Genomic DNA, 26375 nt, shown 5'->3' with positions numbered 1-26375 from the left:
TCTGAACTCGTGAAGCCCAACAAGTTTGGTGACGTTTTCCGGCCTTTCGGTGACGTTCGACGTTGATCCCCTCTTATTCGAACCCAAATCGGCATTACCCACTCTTTTCGGCATGGGTTCGGCGTTGACCCACCTCTAATCGGACCCAAATCAGCATTACTCATCACCTTTAGACGTCGGGACAGCAAGCTTAAGGCCTTTTGAACTCAGATCGGGAGCCCGAACCCCTTCGACGTCAACCCACTCCTAACCCAAGTTGTTTTAGTGTGGGTTAGTAGGTAACGACTCTACCTAAACTCGGTTTCGTTGATAACTAAATGTTTCTAATTGGTTACTAACCTCGAGATCGTGCTCTTTTGTAGTAGGAAGTGCTCAACGAGCTTAGGAGCTTTAGGACAAGTGTTTGTAAGTAGCACGGGGGCGGGTGCGTGCGTTGGTGCATGTTATTTGGTTGCCGATGTACTGTTTATGATGCTTAATATTGGTTCTGATACGTGGTTGTGCAGTGTAATTCTTGTTATGTAGTTTTGTATGCCTGGTTAGCGTTGAATGTCCGTCGGTGTTAATAGTGTGAATTTTGTATTGTTGAACTGCTGAGATCTGTTGTAGAATGACATATGATTGTAGGGAATGTTCGTTAAAGTGAATTTATTTTGGAAATGTTCGTTGTCTGAATTCGTATGAAGTGTTTGGCGTGTCTCATGAGTTTTTATTATATCTAGCAGTGCTTATTGAATATGCACGTTGGATATTAAGTGTTTGGATGAATTGTGTTGGGCTCCAATCGTTTGAAATTTGTTGACTATGCTCTGTTATGACTAAACTCACTGTGGCGCTGTTGTTAAGATTTGGTATGTTGTGAAAGCATGTTTGGTTTATTGTTTTGCTATTAGAATGATGTTTATGTTGTGGAAGCATGCTGAAATGTGTTGGTGAGTTGTGAGATGCATTGAAATCATACTAGTGGTGGAGCTGTTGATGGGCGTCGTGGTGGTTGGTGTTATTAAGGGGTTAGTACAGGAATCTTAGTTGGAGGCTAGAAACGATATGTGGAGTTTTACAAATTATGAAGTGAATGGGTGAGTGTCAGGGCCTCGGGTATAAATGGTCGGGGGCTGATACGTCACTAATTGGGTATCGAGGCCTCGGGTATAAATGGTCGGGGGTTGATACGCCAGGGGGGATGCTGAGCATGCCGAGGCGGTGGTCACAGGTACCTCCTCTTTGCGAGTCTTGAGCTGTGTGTATATGCTTGTTTTTATTGCATGCGTGTTACTTTTGCAGGGACTGTTTTAGTAATCAGCATGCCTGCTTACACTTCATTTGACTCGGGGTCTAGTCATTCTTTCATTGCTTCTACTTTCGGCATGCGGACCTAGAGTTAGAATCGTTAGGCTTTTTGCTGTCGGTATCCACTCAGTCAGGATCTGTGTTGGTCACTAATCAAGTGGTGAAGGGAGGCCAGCTCTCTTTCGATGGTCAGACTGTGGAGGTGAAGTTAATCCAACTGGATATGCAGGATTTCGATGTGATCCTAGGCATGGATTGGATAGCTGCCAACCGGGCTAACATTGATTGCTCGAAGAAGGAAGTTAGCTTTCGCTTGCCCTCCGGACAGAACTTTACCTTTAAAGGAGCCAAGGTCGGGGTCCCGAGAGTGGTGTCGGCATTGAAGGCCAGTCATCTTCTCCAGCGTGGTGCCTGGGCCTATTTGGCTAGAATTATGGATACAAGGAAGGTTGTACCGACCATTGAGGCAGTTCGTGTGGTCAATGAGTTCTCTGACGTGTTCCCTGAGAACCTCCCCGGCTTGCCTCCGTCCCGCGAAGTGGACTTTTGTATAGAGTTGCTGCTAGGGACGGCTCCCATCTCGAAAGCACCTTATCGCATGGCTCCGGCAGAGTTGAAAGAGCTGAAACTATAGTTGGAAGAATTACTCGACAAGGGTTTCATCCGCCCAAGCGTGTCCCCTTGGGGCGCACCCGTGCATTTTGTTAAGAAGAAAGACGGTTCTATGCGGCTTTGTATAGATTACAGAGAACTAAACAAAGTTACGGTTAAGAATAAGTATCCCCTACCACGGATCGATGACCTTTTTGATCAGCTTCAGGGAGCGAAAGTGTTCTCGAAGATAGACTTGTGTTCGGGGTACCACCAGTTAAGGATAGAGGAGGCCGACATTCCAAAGACAGCGTTCAGAACCAGATATGGGCACTATGAGTTTATCGTGATGTCATTTGGACTCACAAATGCTCCGGTGGCCTTTATGGAGCTAATGAATCGGGTTTTTTAGGATTATTTAGATTCATTCGTCATTGTGTTTATCGATGACATCCTGATATACTCCAAGACTGAGCAGTGTCACGAGGAGCACCTCAGACAGGTTTTGACCACATTACGAGAAAACAAGTTGTATGCAAAGTTTTCAAAGTGTGAGTTCTGGCTGAACAAAGTGGCTTTCCTAGGTCACATAGTCACCAGGGAGGGTATTGCAGTAGACCCCGCCAAAGTAGGGGCAGTTAGCAATTGGCCAAGACCTAGTTCAGTTACAGAGGTTCGTAGTTTCCTCGGCTTGGCTGACGAACTAAAGAAGCGTTTGGTGTCTGCACCGGTGTTAGCTATCCCCGATGGGACTGGGGGCTTGGTGGTTTACAGTGACGCCTCGCGAAAGGGCTTGGGATGTGTGCTGATGCAACATGGGAAAGTTATAGCTTATGTCTCTCGACAACTGAAGGTGCATGAACTTAACTACCCCACGCACGACTTAGAACTAGCAGCAATTGTCTTCGCCTTAAAGTTGTGGAGACACTACCTTTACGGAGAAAGAATTCAGGTCTTCACGGATCATCAGAGTTTGAAGTACCTTTTCACTCAGAAGGAGCTTAATTTAAGACAGAGACGGTGGCTAGAGTTGGTGAAGGATTATGATTGTGAGATTAGTTACCATCCAGGTAAAGCAAATGTGGTGGCCGATGCTCTTAGTAGAAGGGCGGCAAGTGTGGCATCTCTTGTAACGGTTTGCAGTCCAATACACAGCGAGTTGGAACGCTTGGAGGTGGAGCTGATGGTGGATGATGTCTCCGCGTTGTTGGCTCGACTCTCAGTGGAACCTAGCCTGAGACAGAGGATCATTGTTGCCCAAAAGGAAGACCCTAGCTTGGCCAAAGGCTTTAGTATGGTGGGCCATGGGGATTTCACTCTCTCGGGTGAGGCAACTTTGCTTTTTCGCGGGAGATTGTGTGTGCCAAAAGATTATTCTTTGAGGAAGGATTTATTGGGAGAGGCACACAATACTCCCTACTCGGTCCATCCAGGAAGTACCAAAATGTACCAAGACCTCAAGAAACATTACTGGTGACATAACATGAAGAGGGAAATAGCTCAGTTTGTTAGCAAGTGTTTGACTTGCCAACAGGTAAAGGCTTCAAGACAGAGACCTGCTGGATTGTTGCAACCTTTGAGCATACCAGTCTGGAAGTGGGACGATGTGGCTGTGGACTTCATTACAGGACTACCAAGGACGGTTAAGGGATTCACTGTGATTTGGGTTGTTGTAGATCGTTTAACCAAGTCCGCTCACTTTATTCCCGGCAAGCCAACGTATACAGTAGAAAAATGGGCGGAACTGTATATACAGGAAATTGTCAGGCTACATGGTATACCGGTATCCATAGTGTCCGATCGAGACCCGCGTTTCACCTCGACTTTTTGGCGGAGTCTACACAAGTCCCTGGGTACTAAGTTGGACTTTAGCACGGCGTTTCACCCCCAAACCGATGGTCAGACGGAGCGCGTGAACCAGGTTTTAGAGGACATGCTCAGAGCTTGCATGTTAGACTTTGGTGGTAGTTGGGACAAGTACCTCTACCTAATAGAGTTCGCTTATAATAACAGTTTTCAGGCCTCGATTGGGATGGCCCCATACGAGGCACTGTATAGGAAGGAGTGTCGATCTCCGGTTAATTGGGACGAAGTCGGAGAAAGAGTTCTCTTGGGACCGGATTTGGTACAGGCGACTAACAGTGCCATTCAAAAGATCAGGGGAAGGATGCAAGTCGCACAGAGCCGTCAAAAGAGTTATGCAGACGTCAGGCGTAGAGAGCTCGAATTTGTGGTAGGTGAACGGGTGTTTCTTCGTGTGGCACCCGTAAGGGGGATTTTGCGCTTTTGGAAGAAGGGCAAGCTCAGCGCGAGGTTCATTGGGCCTTTAGAAATTTTGGAACGTATCGGGCCAGTCGCGTATAGGTTGGCCTTGCCACCGTCGTTGGCAGCAGTTCACAGTGTGTTTCATGTGTCTATGTTGAGGAAGTACATTCATGACCCCTCGCACGTCTTGGACCCTGAACCATTACAACTAGATGAGTCCTTGTACTACGAGGAGATACCCGTCAGAATTTTGGCAAGAGAGACCAAGTTGTTGAGGAACCGAGCGATTCGCTTGGATAAGGTTTTGTGGAGGAACCACCAAGTGGAAGAAGCTACTTGGGAGCGGGAGGACGATATCAAGGCTAGATACCCTGAATTGTTAGAACAGTCCACTTTCGGGGGCGAAAGCTTTTGAAGGAGGGAAGTCTGTAACGCCCCGAGTCCCTCAGGTTAGTTAATCTCGAATCGAGAGATTTTTTTTTTCATTTAAATTTCAAAGTGAATGTTAATTTAATTTATCGATAATTATCGGGCTCTAACAATCCAATTAAATGTTTATTAACCGAGCTTGGTATGTTGGGTCTTCGGTTGAGGGAATGGACTCCCCCTTCTTTGGGTTTGGGCTTGGATGATTGGGCTTAATGGGAAAATTGTTTTAAATCAAAACAAAAGGGGAAAACCCTAACACTTTTCTTTTTCCTGTTTCCCTCCCTTTGTTTCTTAGCCGACATCCCCCCCCCCAAGTTTCTCTTTCTTCTTCTTGTTCAGCCGGCAGCTCCTCTTTTGTTCTCCGGCGAAGCAGCACGGCAGCGGCGAGCTTCCTCCTCGACGGCAGCGGCGAACGGTGGACTCTCCCGTCCCTCAACGACTCCGACGGCGGCGGCCTATAGCAGCGTGCGGCGGCGCGAAGAGCAGCGAACCCGGCGGTGACTTGAGGAGTTGCGGCGAATTCCAGCGGCGCCGGCGTCGTGCAGTGGCGGCGCGTGACCTTTCCTGCGTGCAGCAAACTTCGATAGCCCCGAACAGTCCGAACTCGTGAAGCCCAACGAGTTTGGTGACGTTTTCCGGCCTTCCGGTGACGTTCGACGTTGATCCCCTCTTATTCGAACCCAAATTGGCATTTCCCACTCTTTTCGGCATGGGTTCGGCGTTGACCCACCTCTAATCGGACCCAAATCAGCATTACTCATCACCTTTAGACGTCGGGACAGCAAGCTTAAGGCCTTTTGAACTCAGATCGGGAGCCCGAACCCCTTCGACGTCAACCCACTCCTAACCCAAGTTGTTTTAGTGTTGGTTAGTAGGTAACGACTCTACCTAAACTCGGTTTCATTGATAACTAAATGTTTCTAATTGGTTACTAACCTCGAGATTGTGCTCTTTTGTAGTAGGAAGTGCTCAACGAGCTTAGGAGCTTTAGGACAAGTGTTTGTAAGTATCACGGGGGCGGGTGCGTGCGTTGGTGTATGTTATTTGGTTGCCGATGTGCTGTTTATGATGCTTAATATTGGTTCTGATATGCGGTTGTGCAGTGTAATTCTTGTTATGTAGTTTTGTATGCCTGGTTAGCGTTGAATGTCCGTCGGTGTTAATAGTATGAATTTTGTATTGTTGAACAGCTAAGATCTGTTGTAGAATGACGTATGATTGTAGGGAATGTTCGTTAAAGTGAATTTATTTTGGAAATGTTCGTTGTCTGAATTCGTATGAAGTGTTTGGCGTGTCTCATGAGTTTTTATTATATCTAGCAATACTTATTGAATATGGACGTTGGATATTACGTATTTGGATGAATTGTGTTGGGCTCCAATCGTTTGAAATTTGTTGATTATGCTCTGTTATGACTAAACTCACTGTGGCGCTGTTGTTAAGATTTGGTATGTTGTGAAAGCATGTTTGGTTTATTGTTTTGCTATTAGAATGATGTTTATGTTGTGGAAGCATGCTGAAATGTGTTGGTGAGTTGTGAGATGCATTGAAATCATACTAGTGGTGGAGCTGTTGATGGGCGTCGTGGTGGTTGGTGTTATTAAGGGGTTAGTACAGGAATCTTGGTTGGAGGCTAGAAACGATATGTGGAGTTTTACAAATTATGAAGTGAATGGGTGAGTGTCAGGGCCTCGGGTATAAATGGTCGGGGGCTGATACGTCACTAATTGGGTATCGAGGCCTCGGGTATAAATGGTCGGGGGTCGATGCGAGGAGCCTTTCGGAAGGAGAACTATTGGGGCCTTGGGTATAAATGGTCAAGGGCCAATAGATTGTAAGACATCGAGGCCTCGGGTATAAATGGTCGAGGGTCGATGCACTACTGTCGGGGCTCTGGGTATAAATGGCCAGGGGCTGACACTACCAAAAGCATGGTTTCGAAGAGCTCGAACAACTGAGGTGATCATAGTTGAATTTGAGGTGTTAGGAAGCCAGGTGGACGGTAATTGTTTTTATTGAGTTGTGGTTAGTATTGGGTATTATAGAGCATGTTTATGGATAAATATATATGTACCAGTAAAGCATGTCTATGGTTGTTCGCATACTGTAATGATAGAGCATGACGATGCATGTTTTTCCTTTATGGTTATGAGCATGATGTTTGTGAGTGCTTGGTGAGGGCTACTTACGGAGTATATTGTATATACTCACCCCCCCCCCTTCTACAATGATTGTTTCAGGTGAAGGACTCGAGAGTAACCTTGCTGATGGGACGGGGGAGACCTGACAAGCGAGGACTATAGGCTGCTTAGTTTTTCGTATTTAGTCTAATTCTTTTGTTAGGGCCTCAGGTTGTGGCCAATAAACGGATTATGTACCTTTGAATAATTGGGAGATTTTTCCTTGTTGTTAGTTATGCCTCGGGTTAGGTGCTTATTTGAGCTTTATCCCATTTGCTTAGAATCATTTAGATTGAACAATAAACTTGCCTCGTGAAGTAGTTCATGAACGTTGTTACATTTTTATTTTTTAGATTGGTTTATCGTTAATTTGATGAGGTTTGGAGCTTGATTTTATAAGCTTATGTGCTTGGGAAGTTGGCAGGTTGTAATCGGGGTTAAAACTAATTAGTTGAGTAGTTCATGTGACCTAGAGGTGTGTGGAAATTTCTGGGTCGTTACATTGACCTTTAGCTTTCCCAAGTTTCTTCTTGCCCATCATATTATGTTAGTCCTCCAAGTCTAACTCTTTGATTCGTATCGGCTCTCGACCATTTGTACCTAAGGCCCCGACACTCCGCTATCGAAGCTTGGCATTCGACTTTGACCCTTATTCTCAGGGCCTCGAACTATGTATCGACCCTTGACCTTTTGTACCCCAGGCCTCGACAACTACTCAGCGTATTGGTCCTTGACCACCACCACGTTAAGACCTAATACTCCTCATCAAAGATTCATCATGCCAACCCTAGACCTTTTGTACCTGGAGCTTCGACACTCATCGCTACCAAGATTGGCCTATTGTCCCCCGACCTTTTATACCCAGAGCCTTGACACCTAGTAGTGACGTAACCTCCTCGACCACTTACCCCGAAGCTAGTCCACTTGTGTATCCACCTCTCATTACACAATTGACCCCATATTCGAGGCATGGTCCTCTGTTAAAAGCCTATTATACCATTCACATTTCCCCACAGCATATTTCTGCATCAAAGTCATCCAACAGGATCAAGTTACAAGCAACAAGTTCCTAGCATCTTCAACACCATATGCAATACAATGGTAAAAACTCTATTGATTCAAGATGCTCTTACACTTAGAAACTATTAGAAGAACGCCCAGCTAATCCATACAAATTATTCCCACACTTTCTATTCTATACGGTCACAACGAGAGTGTCAAAACATATCTGATAAATAAGTCTCAACACATTATATCATGAAGGACTACGTTATGAGGTTTCAAAAATATCACAAACAATTTTCTAGCACATAACAACATGAAAAACCGCATCAAGAATATCCCAACCTCACCTAACAATGTTTTTTTTTTCAGCACCTAATATCATGAAAAGTCACATCATTCATTCTCAAAAGAAACCTTCACCAAGAACGTAACTCATCGATAGCATCTACAAGCCCTTAACCATGACCAACAACGTTTACATACATGAGATGTGTTGATGCAGAAATTCGGCCTCTCGGGATCTTGTGGAATTCGCACCAATCATCTTAAAAAAAGGGATTGATGAGACCTGCAAAACAGTAGAACACTAAGACCGCTGTGGCTTTTGACACACGGGCTCCAATTCCTAAGTTAGTATCGGAGTAGTCGGGTATAAAGAGTAGGATTGTTAGGCATACCTCTAGGGTTTGGGTTACCCTTGAATTTATAATGGTCGATCCCTAATCCCTTCAGGACCAGCTGAACCCTAATCCTCCTAGGGTTTACATTCATCAAATCCTTATGCACTCAGGAGATCACAGAATAGGCCTCACGCTATACTATTAAGGGCCGAGACCAAGTCGACTCGGACTGGGCTTGCACGGGAGTCGATAATCACTAGAGAGGTTCTTGACCACTGGGCCGAGAACCCCTCGGCACCGAGCGACCCCGAGTCGGCTATGGCCGGCCTGGGTCGTTGGGCCTCTACCTGCTTACCTCTCTCTAAGTCCGCTCCTTCTTCAGCTCTTTTTCCTCTTTTCGGTTGCTTAGCTTGATCTCTATTTTCTCCCTGGGCTCTAGGCTCGGCTTAAAGCCTCCGAGAAGGTGCATGGAGTTCTCTTTCCAAAAGAGAATACCAATCACTCATCTTTCACACCGGATACAAAGGCTAGCAGTGCCACTGCATCTATCAGAGCCTCCAATTCTAGCTTCTCTTCATTGAATTGAGCTACATAGCCTTTGAGACTCTCTGTCGCCTTTTGCTTGATAGTCAGTAGGTACGTTACTTGTTTGCTTCTAATCGGCCCTTCGATGAATTGGGTGACAAATGCCGTCGCTAATTCTTTGAAGCTTGAGATCGACTTTCTTTTCAACTATCGAAACTAGTTACATGCCGAGCCAGTCAAAGTGAAAGAAAACACTCTACATCTAATGGCTTTTGTTATGTCGTAAATGTCTGCCCATTCTCGATACGCATCGAGGTGATCGATGGGATCTGTCAAACCGTTGTATTGTATGATGGCAGGTGGCTTGAACTTCGAATGAGCTTTTTCCTTCATTATCTGCCTGGTTCATCAGCTCCTCGAGACCAAACTTCTGGTTTAGGTGTCCTCCTAATTGTTTCTCTGATCGCACAGTTTGATCGGATGACCTTCTTCTGTGGACACCAGTATGCCCGAGGCAGGCTCGGTCAACTGTGTTGCTCTTGTTTTCGTTGGGCACGACAAACCTTTCTTATCCTACATCTGCTTGTCGACCTGACTGGCCAGGGACATTGGTTCGAGGTTTGTCGTTTCATCCTATCTTCACTTTGCTTCGTGCATTGCTGGTTGTCTCCCCAACTTCTTCAATCGTGGGAACTTTACCCTATTGTGGATCGCGAATAAGCGCTGGTTGGTCCACCTCATGTTGCTCGACTTTTTGCAAAAGCAGGGATATGCTCCGATGCATTACCTCTACCTTCTCTTCTAAGGCGGCCATCTTGTCACCCAGTTAATCTGGACCTTTGATCGGCTCGTCTTTCGATCCGAGAACTGGTCGGTGATATCCGTTGGTCGGAGAACTGGTCGGCCGGTATCTTTGAGAATTGGTCCGTCAATCTCTCATTTGACTGCCTCGGGCGAAGATGTGTCCCTATTAACCTTCCTCCTATAGTGACACTCTTCATCAGAATGTCGTGGACTCCTTCTTGAGGTCATGTTAACAAGTCTACAATCTTTAGTCGTCCCCACAGACGGCACCAATTGTTGATGCAGAAATTTGGCATCTTGGTATCTCGTCGAATTCGCACCAATCTTCTAGAATAAAGGGATTGATGAGACCTACAAAACAGTACAACACTAACACAGGTGTGGCTTTTACCACACGGGCTCCGATGCCTAAGTTAGTATTGGAGTAGTCGGGTATAAATAGTTGGGTTGTTAGGCATACCTCTAGGGTTTAGGTTACCCTTGTATTTATAATGGTCGACCCCTAATCCCTTCAGGATCAGCTGAACCCTAATCCTCCTAAGGTTTACATTCGTCGAATCCTTATACACTCAGGAGATCACAGAATGGGCCTCACACTATACTATTTAGGGCTGAGACCAAGTCGACTCGAACTGGGCTTGCACGGGGGTCAGGAATCACTAGAGAGGTTCTTGGCCACTGGACTGAGAATGCCTCGGCGCCGAGCAGTGCTCGACGCCGACCCCAGGTCGGCTACGGCTGGCCTGGGTCGTTAGGCCTCGACCCGCTTACCTCTTTCTGAGTCCGCTCCTTCTTCGGCTCTCTTTCCTCTTTTCGGTTGCTTAGCCTGATCTCTATTTTCTCTCTATAACAAGATGCACAAAAATAAGATAGTTCGATAAGAAACCATGTCAAAAACACCTACTAATGCACACACCCACCCCTTGGTGCTACTTATACACTGCTATGCTCCTAAACCTTACTTTGATTCAACACCTAAGCATCAAGAGATAAAAAAAAACAGCAAGTTAAAACAAGATTCCAGCCATAGAAATCGGTTCTAAGGGGTGTTTTGAAAGGTCCTTTACCACGACTGACTTCGTTTGAAAGTGGGTAACTTAGAGCTAACTCAAACAAGCGTGAGGAACTTAGATTGAACTTGGAACGGATATGGGTAGGCGTCGAACACTACAAAAACACTGCTGTTTGCATTTGGTAGTAGTGAAAATGCTCCAAATCCGCCACTGATGCTGCTGGACACCGCAGGAGGAACATGGATCCGAGTTTAGGTGGTACGGGTCGTGAGTTACCTCTATTTGGCCGAAATGTCACCTAACCACCATAGGAGCCGCGGACCCACGCTGAAGCCGCTGGACAGGGCGTACTGCTGGGTAACGAAAGAGAAGAAGACACAGGGGCTGGCGACTGAACTCATGAAGAAAAAGAAATTGGAGGTTTCTAGGGTTTCTTTCTTTTCTTCTATGTTTTAAAATAAAAAAAAAAACTATTACCCAACTTTAGGAAAAACAACGCATGGGTTAAAAGAGTTATTGGGTTAGAAAAATTATAGGATCTAAATTTCCAACAACACTAACTCTAAATGTTTCCAACAACACAACTAAAACAACCAACTCCAACGGCCTAAGACAAAAACAAAAAACAACACTTCATTAATTAAAATTTATAAACTCACAACCCACGACAACCCCAGAACAAAACAAGGTAGAACAATTAAAATAAATTAAAATAATTTTCGATTAAACCTCGAGACTTGAGATTAATCTAACCTGAGTAACGTGGGGCGTTACAGACTTCCCCTCCTTGAAAACTTTCGTCGTCAAAAGTTCGCTAAGCAAACAACTCAAGAAATTTGGCTTTTATTTCATCTTCTCTTTCTAAGGTACCTTCCTCCACTTGGTGATTTCTCCACAAAACCTTCACCAAGTCAATAGCACGATTTCTCAGCATCTTGGTCTCTCTTGCTAAGATATCAACAAGTACCTCCTCACAGCACAAGGTTATATCTAGCTGTAATGGTTCAGGATCCCAGACGTGAGAAGAGTCATGGAAATACTTCCTCAGCATGGACACATGGAACATGTTATACACCGCAGCCAAAGATGGAGGCAAGGCCAACCTGTAGGCGACTGGGCCAACGCGCTCCAAGATCTCAAAAAGGTCGATATACCTCAGACTAAACTTCCCTTCTTACCGAAGCGTAGGACTCCTTTCACTGGTGCCACACGAAGAAAAACATGGTTGCTGACACTAAACTCCAACTCGTTTCGTCTATTATCGGCGTAACTTTTCTGTATGCTTTGAGCCATCTGCATCTGTCCCCTAATCCTTTGGATGGCACCATTCGTCTCCTGCACCAATTCTGGTCCCAACAGGACCCTCTCGCCGACCTTATCCCAATGAATTGGAGATCTACACTTTTTCCAATATAGAGCTTCGTATGGAGCCATCCCAATTGTTGCTTGATAGCTGTTGTTATAAGCAAACTCTATTAAGGACAGGTGTCTGTCCCAAAAACCACCAAAGTCCATTATGCATGCTCTCAACATGTCTTCCAAAACCTGATTTAACCGCTCTGTCCGACCATCGGTATAAAGATTGAATGTCGTACTAAAATCAAGCTGAGTCCCAAGTGTCTTATGCAAACTTCGCCAAAAATTTGATGTGAAACAAGGGTCCCGATCTGTCACTATAGACACCGGTCTACCATGAAGTCTAACTATCTCCTGCAAATAATGCTCTGTCAACCTTTCTACCGAATAGGTGGCCTTTCCTGGTATGAAATGAGCAGATTTTGTCAAACGATCCACCACCACCCAAATCATTGTGTATCCCTTGACCGTTCTCGTCAAACCAGTAATGAAGTCCATGGCCACACCATCCCACATCCAGACAGGTATACTCAAAGGTTGTAAAAACCCTACAGGTTTCTATCTTGAGGCCTTCACCTGTTGACACGTCAAGCACTGACTAACAAACTGGGCAATTTTCTGCTTCATGTTGCGCACCAATAATGTTTCTTAAGATCTTTGTACATCTTGGTACTTCCATGATGCACAGCGAACGGGTTATTACGAGCCTTGGTTAGTAAGTGTTTCCTTAAGGTAAAGTCTCTTGGTACGTACAGTCTCCCCTAATAGAACAACGTTGTATCATTTGAAATGATGTAGTCTCCTTGACCCACCATACTAAAACCTTTGGTTAGGTTGGGATCTCCCTTTTAAGCAGCGATGATCCATTGTCTCAAAGTGGGTTCAACTGAGAGTCGAGCTAACAGTGTCGAAACATCTTCCACTACTAACTCCACTGTTCCAATTCATCTATTATTGGACTATGAAATGCTGTCAAGGGCGCTATACTCGTCGTTTTTCTACTAAGTGCATCAGCCACAACGTTTGCCTTACCAGGATGGTAATTGATCTCACAATCATCGTCCTTTACCAGCTCTAGCCATCTCCTCTGTCTTAGGTTAAGTTCCTTTTGGGAGAAAAAATAGTTCAAAATTTGGTGGTCCGTAAAGATTTGAATTCTTTCTCCATAAAGGTAATGCCTCCATATCTTTAAGGCAAACACCACTACGGCAAGCTCCAAATCATGGGTGGGGTAGTTAAGCTCGTGCGCTTTTAGCTAGCACGAGGTATAGGCAATAACTTTCCCATGTTGTATCAAAACGCAACCAAAACCTCTGCATGAAGCATCACTGTACACCACCAAACTTCTTGTCCCATCAAGTATCGTTAGTACAGGGGCCGTGACTAGTCGTTCCTTCAGTTCTTGGAAACTATTCTCGCACCCGTCGCTCAAGGCGAAGGTGGCATTCTTACGGGTCAACTGAGTCAACGGTGCTGCTATACGAGAAAAATCTTGGACGAATCTTTTGTAATAGCCTGCCAGCCTGAAAAAAATACGGACTTCTATAACTGTGCTGGGCCTTGGCCAACTACTGACTGCCTCTACATTAGATGGGTCCACAGTAAGGAAGGCAACCTTATCCAACCAGAACTCTCATTTTAAGAACTTTTCATATAGACTGTTTCCCCTCAAAGCAGTTAAAACTTGTCTTAGGTGCCATTCGTGCTGCTCTACTGTCTTGGAGTAAATCAAAATGTCATCAATGAACACGATCACAAACACGTCCAAGATGTCTTTAAAAACCTTATTCATGAGATCTATGAATGTCGTAGGGGCGTTAGTAAGTCCAAAAGACATCACATTAAACTCGTAGTGCCCATATCGGGTCCTAAAGGCTGTCTTTGGTATGTCGGCTTCCTTGATTCTCAACTAATGGTACCTCAATCTTAGGTCTACCTTCGAGAACACCTTTGCTCCTTTTAGTTGGTCAAAGAGATCACCGATGCAAGGGAGGGGATACCTATTCATAATCGTCACCTTATTCAACTCCCGATAGTCAGCACAAAGCCTCATAGATCCATCTTTTTTTCCACAAAAAGCACTGGAGCACCTCAAAAGGACACACTTGGGAGAATGAAGCCCTTGTCTAATAACTCTTCCAGTTGTGCTTGAGCTCCTTAAGTTCCGTTGGAGCCATACGGTAAGGTGCCTTCGAAATAGGGGTTGTCCTAGGTAACAAGTCAATGCAAAAGTCCAATTCACGAACTGGGGGCAGCCGTTGAAGGTCATCAAGGAACACGTCGGGGAAATCGTTGCCACGTGGACGGAGTCGATGCTGGGTGTATCCTTACTAGTGTCGATGACACTTGCTAAGTAACCCCAAGCACCATGCTGTAAGAGATGTATGGTCTTTAGTGCTGAAACTACCTTTGGAGCCCTCCCTGTAACTCCTTTAAACGTAAATCTCTTACCAGAATGCAGCTGGAAGGAGACTTCCCTCTTTGAGCAATTAATGCTGGCTTGGTTTGTAGCTAGCCAATCCATGCCCAAAATTACGTCAAAATCCCGCATGTCCATTTGAATCAACCTTGCCCGGAGGGTTTGATCATGAAAGGATAACTTGTCTTCCCTCACTATTTGACTAGCAATCATAGATGAACCCGATGGTGGAGATACTTGACAACAGAAAACCTAATGGTTCTAGCACAAGTTTCACTTGACGAACAAACACAATGGAAATAAAAGTATGACTTAACCCCAAATCAAAGAATGCATAAACATGCACATTATGTACTAAGATGGTACCTGAACGATAAAGTAAGAATGAAGACATCACCGGCACACAGAACCCAAGAACTCATAAATAGATAGGAATGCCTGTTACAACAACTTCGGCATTTACCACTTCCTCTCGAGTAAGTGCAAAAACACGAGCCCTCTGGTTATCCCCTTGAGTCAAAACTGTTGAAGGGGCTCTGTGACCTAGCCTCTGCGTGTTCGATCCCATCATAGGACATTCCCTTGCTAAGTGGCCTTCTTTCCCGCAATTGTAACAGACTTTAGTTCCAGTCCAACAAGGGTCGGCATGTCTTCTCTTGCAAGAGGAGCACACCAGCAGCATACCTATAGTTGAGTCTGTCTCTGGGGTGCTCTCGACGGCTGGCCAGTAAAATATAGAGGGGCCTTCTTTTTCACACCTGAAGATAAATCGACTTCCTGCAGAAGTTGTACCTTAACACAAACATCTTTATCCATAATTAGGGTGCCTCTAACTGCCTCCGCGGACGTGGTTGGTCGCTGAAGATCAATTGGCCCTCTGATTCCCTTGCACAATCTTTTAACAAACCTCTTAATCTTTAAAGCCTCGATGGGAACTATGTCTGGAGCAAAACGGGAGAGTTTCGTAAACTTATTTTCATATTGCACTACCGTCATAGTGCCTTGAGTGAGAAGGAGGAACACCGCCTCCTTTACATCCTTCACGGTTTCCGGAAAGTAGTAATCATATAGCAAGTCCTTGAACCTCGCCCAAGTGACCGGTTCATTAGCATGGTTTTCTGCCGCTGCTACTGAGTCCCACCAATTCAGGGCCTCACCTATCAACATAAAGACCGCACCCTTGACCTTGAACTGGTCGTTGCAGCCTAAATACACGTATAGGGCTTTTAGCTCCATGATCCACTCTTCTGCTGTTGTAGCTTTCTCGATTCTTCCGTCAAAGGTAGGGGGCCTGTAATGCTTGAAATCCTTGATGAATTAGGCCTCACTCTGAAGAGGTTGAAGATGTCTAGATGGTTGAGCTTTAGCACCACCGACCCCAGCTATGTTATTAATCAGTGTCTGTAACACCTCCGCAAGCAAGGCCACCTAAGGGTTTACCTAGGGAACTGCCAGAGGTTCCGGGGGTACCACCCTCTCCTGAGCCACGGCTGGGGGAATTGGAGGAACTACTCCTACCTGAGCACCTGTCGGAGGGAGTGGTGGTTCCGCCGCATTCTCACCTCCGAGGGGCCGGATCGGCGTTCGCACGCAATCTTATACTACATCGGGGAGGCATTGTCTGGAACGGAAGAGCACAAAGGTCACCAATAAATCGTTAGCACTTTACTCAAAACATAGACTCAAATGAAGGCGACAATCGAAACTTCCACAAAAACTTGAGATCGAGCACAATCTACCTAACCCACTTAGTGAGCACCCTAGACTAAACAATGCAGCACCAATATCACAACATATGGAAAATAAACATACAACAAATTCAAACATGGGAGACTTATAAGTTTCACAAAACAACCAACCAAACAGCAAACTTGGTGATGACAAGGAGGCCGACAAGGACCACTACTTCTAAACACCCTAGTTACTAGGTCAGTCTACATGATCATTTCAGCTCTGATACCAACTGTAACATCCTCCAATTTCAACAACACTCCTGTGGTAACTTTCACAAACTCCATGTTCAACTCTCCTCCAGAACAAAAGTATAAGACAACAATTAAAAGGATAACAACGAGGGAAACCATACTTCAAATCAACCCTATATGTAGATTTTCTACCCTCAATGGGCTAATAAGTTCTTAAAGAAAAGATACTTCTACTTGGTCAACACGTCCAATATAAATCAGCAATCCAAACAAGTGACAACAAAGGTTTAACTGGAAATGAAACAAAATACTGCAACGCGAAACAAAAACAACCATAGCTAGTCCACTACTAATCAATGAGTCCCTATGCCCCGACAGTCATTCTACAATTCAACTATCCTGAGTAAGGTTAATGTAGCCTAAATGGTCCTTTCTCGATCAAGCCTTCTCCACGTTATCACCATGGCCACGCACTCGTCTGCAAATTCCAAGCATCACATCTCACCGAACTTCGATCGTAAGGCCCGTTGACCTCTAGCTTTCCCAAGTTTCTTCTTGCCCATCATATTATGTTAGTCCTCCAAGTCTAACTCTTTGATTCATATATCGGCTCTCGACCTTTTGTACCCAAGGCCCCAACACTTCTTTACCGAAGCTTGGCGTTCGACTTTGACCCGTATTCTTAGGGCCTCGAATTGTGCATCGACGACTACTCAGCATATTGGTCTTTCACCGCGACCACGTCAAGACCCAATACTCCTCATCAAAGATTTATCATGTCGACCCCCGACCTTTTGTACCTGGAGACTCAACACTCATTGCTACCAAGACTGGCCTATCGACCCCGACGCACGCTGAAGTTGTTGGACGTCTGTTGTCGCCGCGCCGAGTGCTATTGCTCCCTAGGGATGGTGGTGCGTCGCGGTGGGAGCGGTCGCTAATCGTCAGAAGGTGCGTCCTGTTAGGTAGCGAACGAGAAAAAGACAAGGGGACTATGGTTGAACTTGTGAACAAGAAGAAAGGGGAGGTTTCTAGGGCTTCTTTCTTTTCTTCTATGTTTTAAAATTAATAAAAAAACATGGGTTAAAAGAATTATTGGGTTAGAAAAATTATAAGATCAAAATTTCCAACAACACTAACTCTAAATGTTTCCAACAACACAAATAAAACAACCAAGTCCAACGGCCTAGGACAAAAACTAAAAATAACACTTCATTAATTAAAATTTATAAACTCACAACCCACGACAGCCCCGGAACAAAACAACGTAGAAGAATTAAAATAATTTTCGATTAAACCTTAGACTTGAGATTAATCTAACATGAGTAACGCGGGCGTTACAAAGAATGATGCTACCACGAGAAATCTAGAGATGCAAGTAGGGCAACATACAAATGAATTCAAGTCAAGACCCCAAAGTACATTGCCATGACACACAGAATAGCCTAAGTTAAAAGATAAAGAGTAATGTAAGGTAGTCACAACAAGAAAAAGATTTATCTATGATGAGCCCACGTTTCCAGATGAAATGACCAATATATCTACACCTGTACCTGCATCTGTGCGTGCACCACATAGAAGAGAAGGCAGAACCAGTAAGTTCAGAGAAGAATGGTAAGAAAACTGACAAATGTATGTAAATAGCGCCTAGCGCTACTTTGCAGGGAGGTAATTTTAAAATTCCTCCATATTTTCCTCAAATTTTAGTTGAAAAGAATCACGATAGTCACTTTAAAAAATTATTTGAAATATTAAAACATTTGCATATAGACATCCTATCAATTGATGTTCTAGACTAGATGCCTAATTACACTAAGTTCTTAAAAGATATCATTTTCTAGGCAAAAGAAATTATGCGCATGAAATGGTAGCCTTAACAAATTGCAATAGTGATACTCTAGAAATTTCATTACCTGTCAAATGTAAGGACCCAGGTAGTTTTACTATCCCTTATTCGATAGGTAGTAAGAATTTAGGAAGAGCATTGTGCGATCTAGGACCAAGTATAAATCTTATGTCTTTTTCTGTTTTTAAAGAGTTAAACATAGGAGAAGCTCACCCCACTACTGTAACTTTGCAAGTAGATATATCCATAAAGACACTGATGACACTGTCTTCAATATTAGGAAAGGAGAAATCACATGAAGGTTAATGATTAGCAAGTCACGTTCAATGTCCTTGATGCGATGCTTCTTCTGAATGAAGTTGAGGAGTGCTCTATAATAGGGGCAACCATGGAAGTGTTTTAGAAGTTCATTATCGCAAGTCTAGAAGTAGATCTAGCGCTAGTTTGGCATCGATGGAAAAGCTTGAGTTTTTGCAACTAACAGTTGCAGATCTAGCATTGTAGCCATCCATAACTGAGCCTCCAAAATTATAGAAGAATCTCTTACCTTCCCATTCAAAATATGTATATTTAGGTTTGAATGATACTTTGCCGATTATCATTTTCTTCATATTCGAGTAACGAGCATGGAACTTTGCTTTTGCAATTATTATCCAAATACAACAGAGCTATAAGATGGACCGTGGCATATATAAGAGGAATTAGCCCAGTATTTTGTATGCACAAGATCATCTTGGAGGAAGGAGTCACCAATTCCATTAAGAGCCAATAGAGACTCAATCATAAAATGAAAGAGGTTGTCAAGAAGGAAATAATAAAGTGGTTAGATGATGAGGTGCTCTATCCCATTTCAGATAGTAGTTGGGTTAGCATAGTTCAATGCGTACAGAAAAATGGTAGCATGACGGTGATCGCCAACGATGACAACGAGCTGATACCGATGAGAACGATGACCGGTTGGAGAGTATGCATGGATTATTGTCGGTTGACTAAGGTAACTAGAAAATACAATTTCTCACTTCCCTTTATTGACCAAATGCTCGATCGTCTTATAGGAAGGAGTGATATGGCTTTCTAAACAGTTATTCTGGTTACACCAGATAGTGATAGCTCTGGAGGACTAAGAGAAAACGAATTTTATGTGCCCCTACAAGTCGTTCCCATTATGGAGGATGTTGTTTAAGTCTTTATAATGCCCTCGCGACCTTCCAAAGATGCATCACTACGATATTTTATGATATGGTAAAGCAAATGGTAGAAATTTTGATGGATGATTTTTTTGTTTTTGGGGAATCTTTCGAAATGTGTTCGAAAAATTTGGAAAGTGTTTTAAAAAGATGTGACCATACTGGTCTTGTGTTAAATTGGAAAAAGTGTGATTTAATTGTACATCAAGGAATTGTATTAGGACATAAGATTTCGGGAAAATGAATAGAAGATGATAGGGCAAAAATTGGTTTAATTGCAAAATTACCCTCACCCACCTCAGTTAGAGGCATTAGCAGTTTTTTAGAACATGCAGATTTTTACCATCGTTTCATAAAGAATTTTGTTCAAATTACAAAACTCATTTGCCAATTATTAGAAGTAGATTGTCCTTTTGGTTTTTATGAGGGTTGTCTAAAAGCATTTGAAAAATTAAAAGAAGCAGTTAGTTCAGCACCAATAATAATTGAGCCTGATTAGAATTTACCTTTTGAACTTATTTGTGATGCTAGTGATTTTACAGTAGGCACCATGTTAGGTCAACGAACATGTGAAGTTCTCTATCTCATTTACTATGTGAGTAAAACATTGAATAGTAATTAGTTGAATTGTACTACTGCAAATACAGAACTTCTAACGATAGTCTTTGTATTTGACAAGATTAAGTTGCACTTAATTGGGACTAAGGTAATAGTGAACACAGACAATTCTGCATTGAAATAATTATTTTCTGAAAAGGAAGCCAAACTAGACTGATAAGATGGATCTTGCTATTGCAAGAGTTTAATTTAGAAATTAAGGATAGAAAAGGAATTGAAAATCAAGTAGAAAATCATTTGTCTAGGTTAGAGTCTTCTATGCAGCATGATAATTGTGAAATTCAAGAACATTTCATTAATAAGCATCTTTTAGCAATAACTGAAATCCCATGGTATGTTAACTATGCAAACTATCTGGTAAGTGGTATAATACTTGATGATTTGAATAAACACCAGATTAAGAAGTTCTTTCATGTTATGAAGTTTTATAGATGGGATGAGCCATTTTTATTTAAATTAGAACCTGACAACATTCTTCGTAGGTGCAATGCAAAACAGGAGCAAAAAGTGATTTTAAAGGCATGTCATAAGTCGCCCTACGAAGGACACTTTCCCAAGCGTAATACGACAACCAAAAATTATGCAGAATGGCTTCTTTTGGCCATCTTTGTTTCAAGATGTGCACTTGCTTGTTGAAGGGTGTGATCGCTGTCAACGTTCACGTGATTTGACAAGGAAACATAAGATGCCCCTTAACTCAATTTTGGAGGTTGAGTTGTTCGATGTGTGGGGCATCGATTTCATGGGTACATTTCCGCCATATTTTGGTAAGCATTATATACTTCTAGCTGTTGACTTCATTTTCAAATGAGTTGAGGTGATTGCCACCCCAAAAAATGATGTCAAGGTAGTAACTCTCTTCTTACAGATATTTATTTTCACAAGATATGGAACTCCGTGTTGTTTGATTATTGACGAGGACACACATTTTTTAAATCGAGCAGTGAGCAATTTATTAAAAAAAGATAACACTCATCATGAAATTGAAGTCTCGAATAGAGAAATAAAATAAATTTTAGAAAAATTAGTTAATCTAAATAAGAAAAGATTCGATGTTATGACTTGATGGTGCGTTATGAGCAACAAACTGTATTTCAAACACCTATAGGTATGTCACCATATTAATTAGTCTTTGGAAAAGCCTGTCATTTACCTCTTGACCTAGAGCATAGAACGTTTTTTGCTACTAGGAGACTAAATGGTGATTTATTTGTTACAGGTGAGGCGAGGATGTTACAATTGAACTGGGGTTTCTCAGTCTTGGCTTGAGGAATCTTTATTTAACTTAAATTGTGGCTCGAGTTGCTCAATATAGTTGCCCACATAGTAAAGCCTTTTAGTGATTTTGCATAGCACTCACTTGAAGTCTTTTGCTCACCTCGAATCAATTCCACTCCATGCTTAATAGGATACTTCAATGACTTTGTGAACCGTTGAAGGAATTGCATGGAGTGTGTGGATGATAGACCGACTAAATAAAGCATTATACGCTGATTTTCCATAACTCACAACGAACTTCTCTATTTTGGTAATCTGAGTATATCCCTTCACCCAAAGTGATGAGTAGCTAGACATAGCCTTTAGGATTGGCAATTTCCAGAAAAGCCCACTAGAGGTGTTAGACATTTCTTTAGCTGGGTTTTGCTCCATTTGAATGTTGTGTAACTAGAAGAAAAAGGTATGTTCGTAGAAGCTCCTTCGTCAATTAGGACATGTCAAACTTTCACATAGTTAATAAAAATGGATGATGACCAAAGCGTCATTGTGCGTTTGATGAATTCCTTCAAAATCTAGGTCGGAGAAGGCAATAAAACAAGATAGGTTCCTTGAGTAAGATATATATACTTCATGCCAAGATTCATCAATTAGCGCTTTCCTTTTATAAAGTAATTTGCCTATACTAGGTCCTTCAAAGATCATGTTAGTGACTGCAAGTTGATCTTAACATCAAGGTGGTAACCTTGATCGTTCATGATTTTGGTCTTTCGTTGTATTTGTGGGAGCACAACGCTCACTTTTCCTAACTATTTCTTGAGATGGCCCTTCTGGATTAAGCTATGCTCCTTCAAGTCGTAGTAGTCTAATGTATCATGGCCATGATCTTTGTGAAATCAATAGTATTTGCTCTTATCACGTCGGTTTGGATCTTGGCATAATATTTTGGGCTTTTTGAGAAGACCATCCAATCTAGTATCCTTGACGTTAGCCAATATCTCTAACATCAGGACGTTGATAAAGGCATACTTCTCAAACCTTCCTCTTCGCTTGATCTGTCTTTCAGAACGTCGTTCTTCAGCTTAACGTTTGGTCGATGTATCATTAACCTTCTCCTTAGGTTTTGAAGATGGACGAGGTTTGTCGTCCTTCGTAAATTTCTCAAATATTTTATCTCGGGACTTGAGTAGCTCCTCAGTGTCTTGCTAAGAGATCGGATAAGGTCTTTATCTCTAAGGCTTGTGATGAAGGTTGGGATCACTGTATCAGCCAAGTAATTAACCACCTTCATTTGCTCTGCTTTAAACATGTCTACATAGTCTTTATGAAGACTCATGTTCATGTTGACAAACAGTGAGCAAATGTTATTGGTGTATATGACTGGCGGTTTATGCTGAACGCACGCACTAAGCGTGGTAACAATTCTATAGATGCAAGCGCACACCTGTCAGAGTAATATAAAATGGATGGAGTATCCAAGTATCGATCTTCAAGGACTTCTAAATAATTTCCAAACTCTAAAGTTTTAAAGAATAGTGAATGTTGAAATGAGTGATTCTTGTAAAATGGGAAGTGGTCACAAATAATGGTTTTGGATTTGGGATTTGGACTTATAATGGTAAAACCTAGCCCGAATTACTTCAAGTTAGTCAACAAAGAATCAAGGATATGCTAAGGACGATATGCATTTTACTTTAGGAACCAACGACTACGCTTTTCACTTGACTTATGTCTAAGCAAGTTCAAAGTCCTAAGACATTCCCTAATATGTCTATTACGAGAGATATCTTAGTTTTAAGATGGAAATAGTCGCAACCTCGGGTCAAGGTCCTATGTCTAGGCTACTTAAGCGGAACCCTTATGTCTAAGGCACTCCTCTCCTCGGTTTAACCACTCAACAATGCAAATAAGCAACCTTTTCAGTATTGACTTGTTAAGACTTACAGTGGCCTTCTCTAAATCCTAACTTTTTGAGAAAACATGTTGAGCAATGAATGTAAAGCAAAAACACTACTTCTTAGCAACCTTTTTTAGAAATAACAGGCTAACTATCCATAACCGGGCTAGAGACGGGAATTTAGAAAGACATATTGAAGAAAATACAGCAAGTAAAATGGTTGAATGTGGAATGCATGTGTGAAAAACAAAAGTTAACTAACGGAGAGTTTTTATCGGGATTGAGAGCTTTGCCCTTCTCTTTCAAGCAAGGGGGAGTGTCACGTGCTCTTTCCTCCAAAAACACAACTCTCTTAACTAAAAATAAAGTAAAGGCAAAGGGAAGATAAGCAAAGTGCTGGATTTTTATATATTTGAATAAGTAGAAAATAACTAAGTACAAATGGAAACAAAACAAAGCTCAATAAAGGAATGTAAAGTGCTCGGGATTTAAAAACCAAAAGCAACTAATGAAAGCAACTCAAAAGTACTTAGAAAGCAACAAAGAAACACTAAAAATGATCAAGAGAAGGAAGCAAGGCTTGATGAATTTGGTGGAGAAGTTGCTGGAATTTATAGCTGTGCAGAATTGGTTAGGTAGGTCCTAAAACGATGGTGAATCACCCATTTCCAACATCTTTGACTGACTAAATCGTGCTCAAACTGATAGTGGAACACTTCTTCTACACGTATGCATCGGTTGGAACCACCAAAACGCATTGGAAGACACGTTTCATTAAGGGCAAAGTTGGAAGAAAACCAGTTTTTCTGTAGCCACGCAGGCGCCTGGCGCCTCCCATGATGTTTTTTCGTCTTTTTGCTTCTTTTGATGAATTTTCACTCCCAAATGGTCCTAAAATGTCATAAATATAATATAAGCCAACCACAAACCATCATATATAAATTTTGCATGAATTGGAACTCAAACGACCGAGAAAAATCCGAAACAAAGTTAAAACATAGTAAAAACAGCATCTAAAACCTTCTTTTTACGCATGTAAACAAGCGTAATCAGTATACGTGTATTGACTTCCTATTTTTTATACTTCTTCAATTATGTATTGACCTCCTAATTTTTATAATTGAGTTTCATTGTGATATATACATGTATTTTATCCCTCCACGACCAACTCTACATCCATCTCTATGCATTCTACTTCTATCTATCACTAGTTCATTTAAAATTGTTTTTTGCTATTATTTTTTAAATATTTTATCCCAGTTATATTAGATTTGCGATTATACCATTATATCATCTATATTTTTACCCGGTCTTTATTTTGTTATTCAAAATTGTTGTACATAATTTTTATATAGTAGTTATTTACAAATTTATTGTAATCTAAAAAATGTACAAATCTTTTTATAGTCGCACATTCAATTTTTATATTTTATTTCATAAGAAAACTAACTTTAACCTCAATTAAAATTATGGTTAAGCATTTGGTCCCTGAACTTTCATTCAAGTCACGATTTAGTCCTTAAACTTTGAAAAGTAATGATTTAGTCCATGTACTTTAAAAGTGGTAACAATTTAGTCCATGTAGTAAAAAAGAATGTTAGATTTAATAGAAATTTGATATGGGTCGGTTTAATTTCGAGTCAGTTCAAACTTGAACTGGTTTAGGATTTTTTATATCGATAACTCTGTCGGGCTAGTTGAGCCGCTGCCCTTGATATATCATGTCCATTGATACTTTTTATAGGTGTGGGTGTGAGATAGGTGATAACTCTCCATAAAAGAGTTATTTGTGTGTAAATTTCATATAAATTAGTTCAGAATAGTCTTACTAACACCAAATCTACACTGATTTTGTGCAAAGAATGTTATAAATTCAATATCCTCCTTATTTTTGCTAAAATGTCTATCTTTGACCCTTGAGATTGGGTCACATTAATCTCAATAGGGTTAGGAGATTAGTTAAGAATGACCTTCTAAGTGAGTTAGAATACGACTCTTTACTACCATGTGAATCTTGTCTTGAAGACAAGATGACTAAAAGACCTTTTACTGGAAAAGGTTACAGAGCCAAAGAGCCTTTAGAACATATACATTCAGACCTTTGTGGTCCGATGAATGTTAAAGCTAGATGATTATTCAAGGTATGGTTATTTATACCTAATGCAACACAAGTTCGAAGCCCTTGAAAAGTTCAAGGAGTACAAGACCGAAGTTGAAAATCAATTAGGTAAAACTATTAAAACACTTAAATCTGATCGGGGTGGAGAGTAAATGGACTTCAGATTCCAGGATTATATGATAGAACATGGAATCATGTGCTTTAGAGCACAACATTGCTGATCCTTTTACGAAAGCACTCACGGCTAAAGTGTTTGAGGGTCATCTAGAATGTCTAGGTCTACGAGCATTGTACAGTTAATCTAAGGCAAGTGAGAGAAATGTAATGGGTATAGTGTATGCGCTAGTTTATTGTATTTGTCCCTTTGCTTTATGATTTCGTACACCCCACTCGAGTTTAGTTCAAGTGGGAGTTTATTGGGTGTGTTGCTCTAAACTTATAATTGGTATTTATGTAAAAACAAACTTATATTCAATAAAGTTATATTCAATCAATTTGTTGTTGAATTCATAACATTGCATTTTTCAAATCCAATTAACTAAACATCCAAGGTTATTAGCATGTAATCGTGACAGTATATATACTGGGTATATATTTGATTATCCTATAAGTGGATAATGTCCCGGGTGAAGAGATGTGATTCCCGGAGCGGAAGCGGATTTTCGTTGCTGATTTTAGGGATACAAAATCGAAATTGAAAGAGGTAAAATACAGGGGAAACCATTACCTTTGAAGAACTTTTCTTCTGCGGTTTCCCACAAACACCACCACTACTTCTTCCTCGTTATCCTCTTGGGTCTCCGGATCGTGCCACCTTGATCGAAGAGAGGGAGAGATTGAGAGAATTTCTTTTGATTGAGAGAGCTTCACCTTGGGAGTGTTTTGTTGTTCTGTTTTGCAGAACCTTTCTGCAAATTTCCCCAGAAAACCAGTGACATGGGGAGTTACCCCACGTCACTTAACTCCCCACTCCCCTGCAATAATGCAGGGGACTTAATAATTAATATTAATAATATATATATATATTTATATAAATAATTAATATATATAATATATATATAATAATTAAAA

The 26375-nt window shown here is 41.9% G+C and overlaps 2 protein-coding genes across 2 annotated transcripts; one reads left to right on the top strand and one right to left on the bottom strand.

Annotated features, from left to right (window-relative positions):
- The first annotated feature begins 1192 nt into the window (after window positions 1–1192).
- Window positions 1193–1924, top strand: LOC148209750 (uncharacterized). The gene is made up of 2 exons (XM_088126979.1): window positions 1193–1213; window positions 1421–1924. Exons 1-2 carry the CDS (start codon window positions 1193–1195, stop codon window positions 1922–1924), a joined length of 525 nt encoding a protein of 174 aa, XP_087983105.1.
- Window positions 1925–13333: 11409 nt separating this feature from the next.
- LOC148209749 (uncharacterized) lies at window positions 13334–15733 on the bottom strand. The gene is made up of 3 exons (XM_088126978.1): window positions 15256–15733; window positions 14015–14733; window positions 13334–13693 (listed from the first exon to the last, which is right to left on the bottom strand). The coding sequence occupies exons 1-3, from the start codon at window positions 15731–15733 to the stop codon at window positions 13334–13336; spliced, it is 1557 nt and encodes a 518-aa protein (XP_087983104.1).
- Window positions 15734–26375: the final 10642 nt, after the last annotated feature.

This window comes from Momordica charantia (genome assembly GCF_013281855.1).
Source record: "Momordica charantia cultivar OHB3-1 chromosome 8 unlocalized genomic scaffold, Mcharantia_2.0 BLBB01000008.1, whole genome shotgun sequence".
Lineage (NCBI taxonomy): Eukaryota > Viridiplantae > Streptophyta > Magnoliopsida > Cucurbitales > Cucurbitaceae > Momordica > Momordica charantia.
This window is presented reverse-complemented; position numbering and strand designations above follow the sequence as displayed.

Bases quoted from the DNA above. Each gene is read 5' to 3' on its own strand.
- LOC148209750 (XM_088126979.1), top strand. From the start codon at position 1,193: ATGCCGAGGCGGTGGTCACAG. The intron at 1,214-1,420 runs GTACCTCCTCTT...GTATCCACTCAG, and splicing joins TGCCGAGGCGGTGGTCACAG to TCAGGATCTGTGTTGGTCAC.
- LOC148209749 (XM_088126978.1), bottom strand. From the start codon at position 15,733: ATGGAGCTAAAAGCCCTATACGTGTATTTAGGCTGCAACGACCAGTTC. The intron at 14,734-15,255 runs GTGTGAAAAAGA...TCTGTTGTCAAG, and splicing joins GGAAGTCGATTTATCTTCAG to TATCTCCACCATCGGGTTCA. The intron at 13,694-14,014 runs GTAGACCTAAGA...TGGTTGGATAAG, and splicing joins GAGCAAAGGTGTTCTCGAAG to GTTGCCTTCCTTACTGTGGA.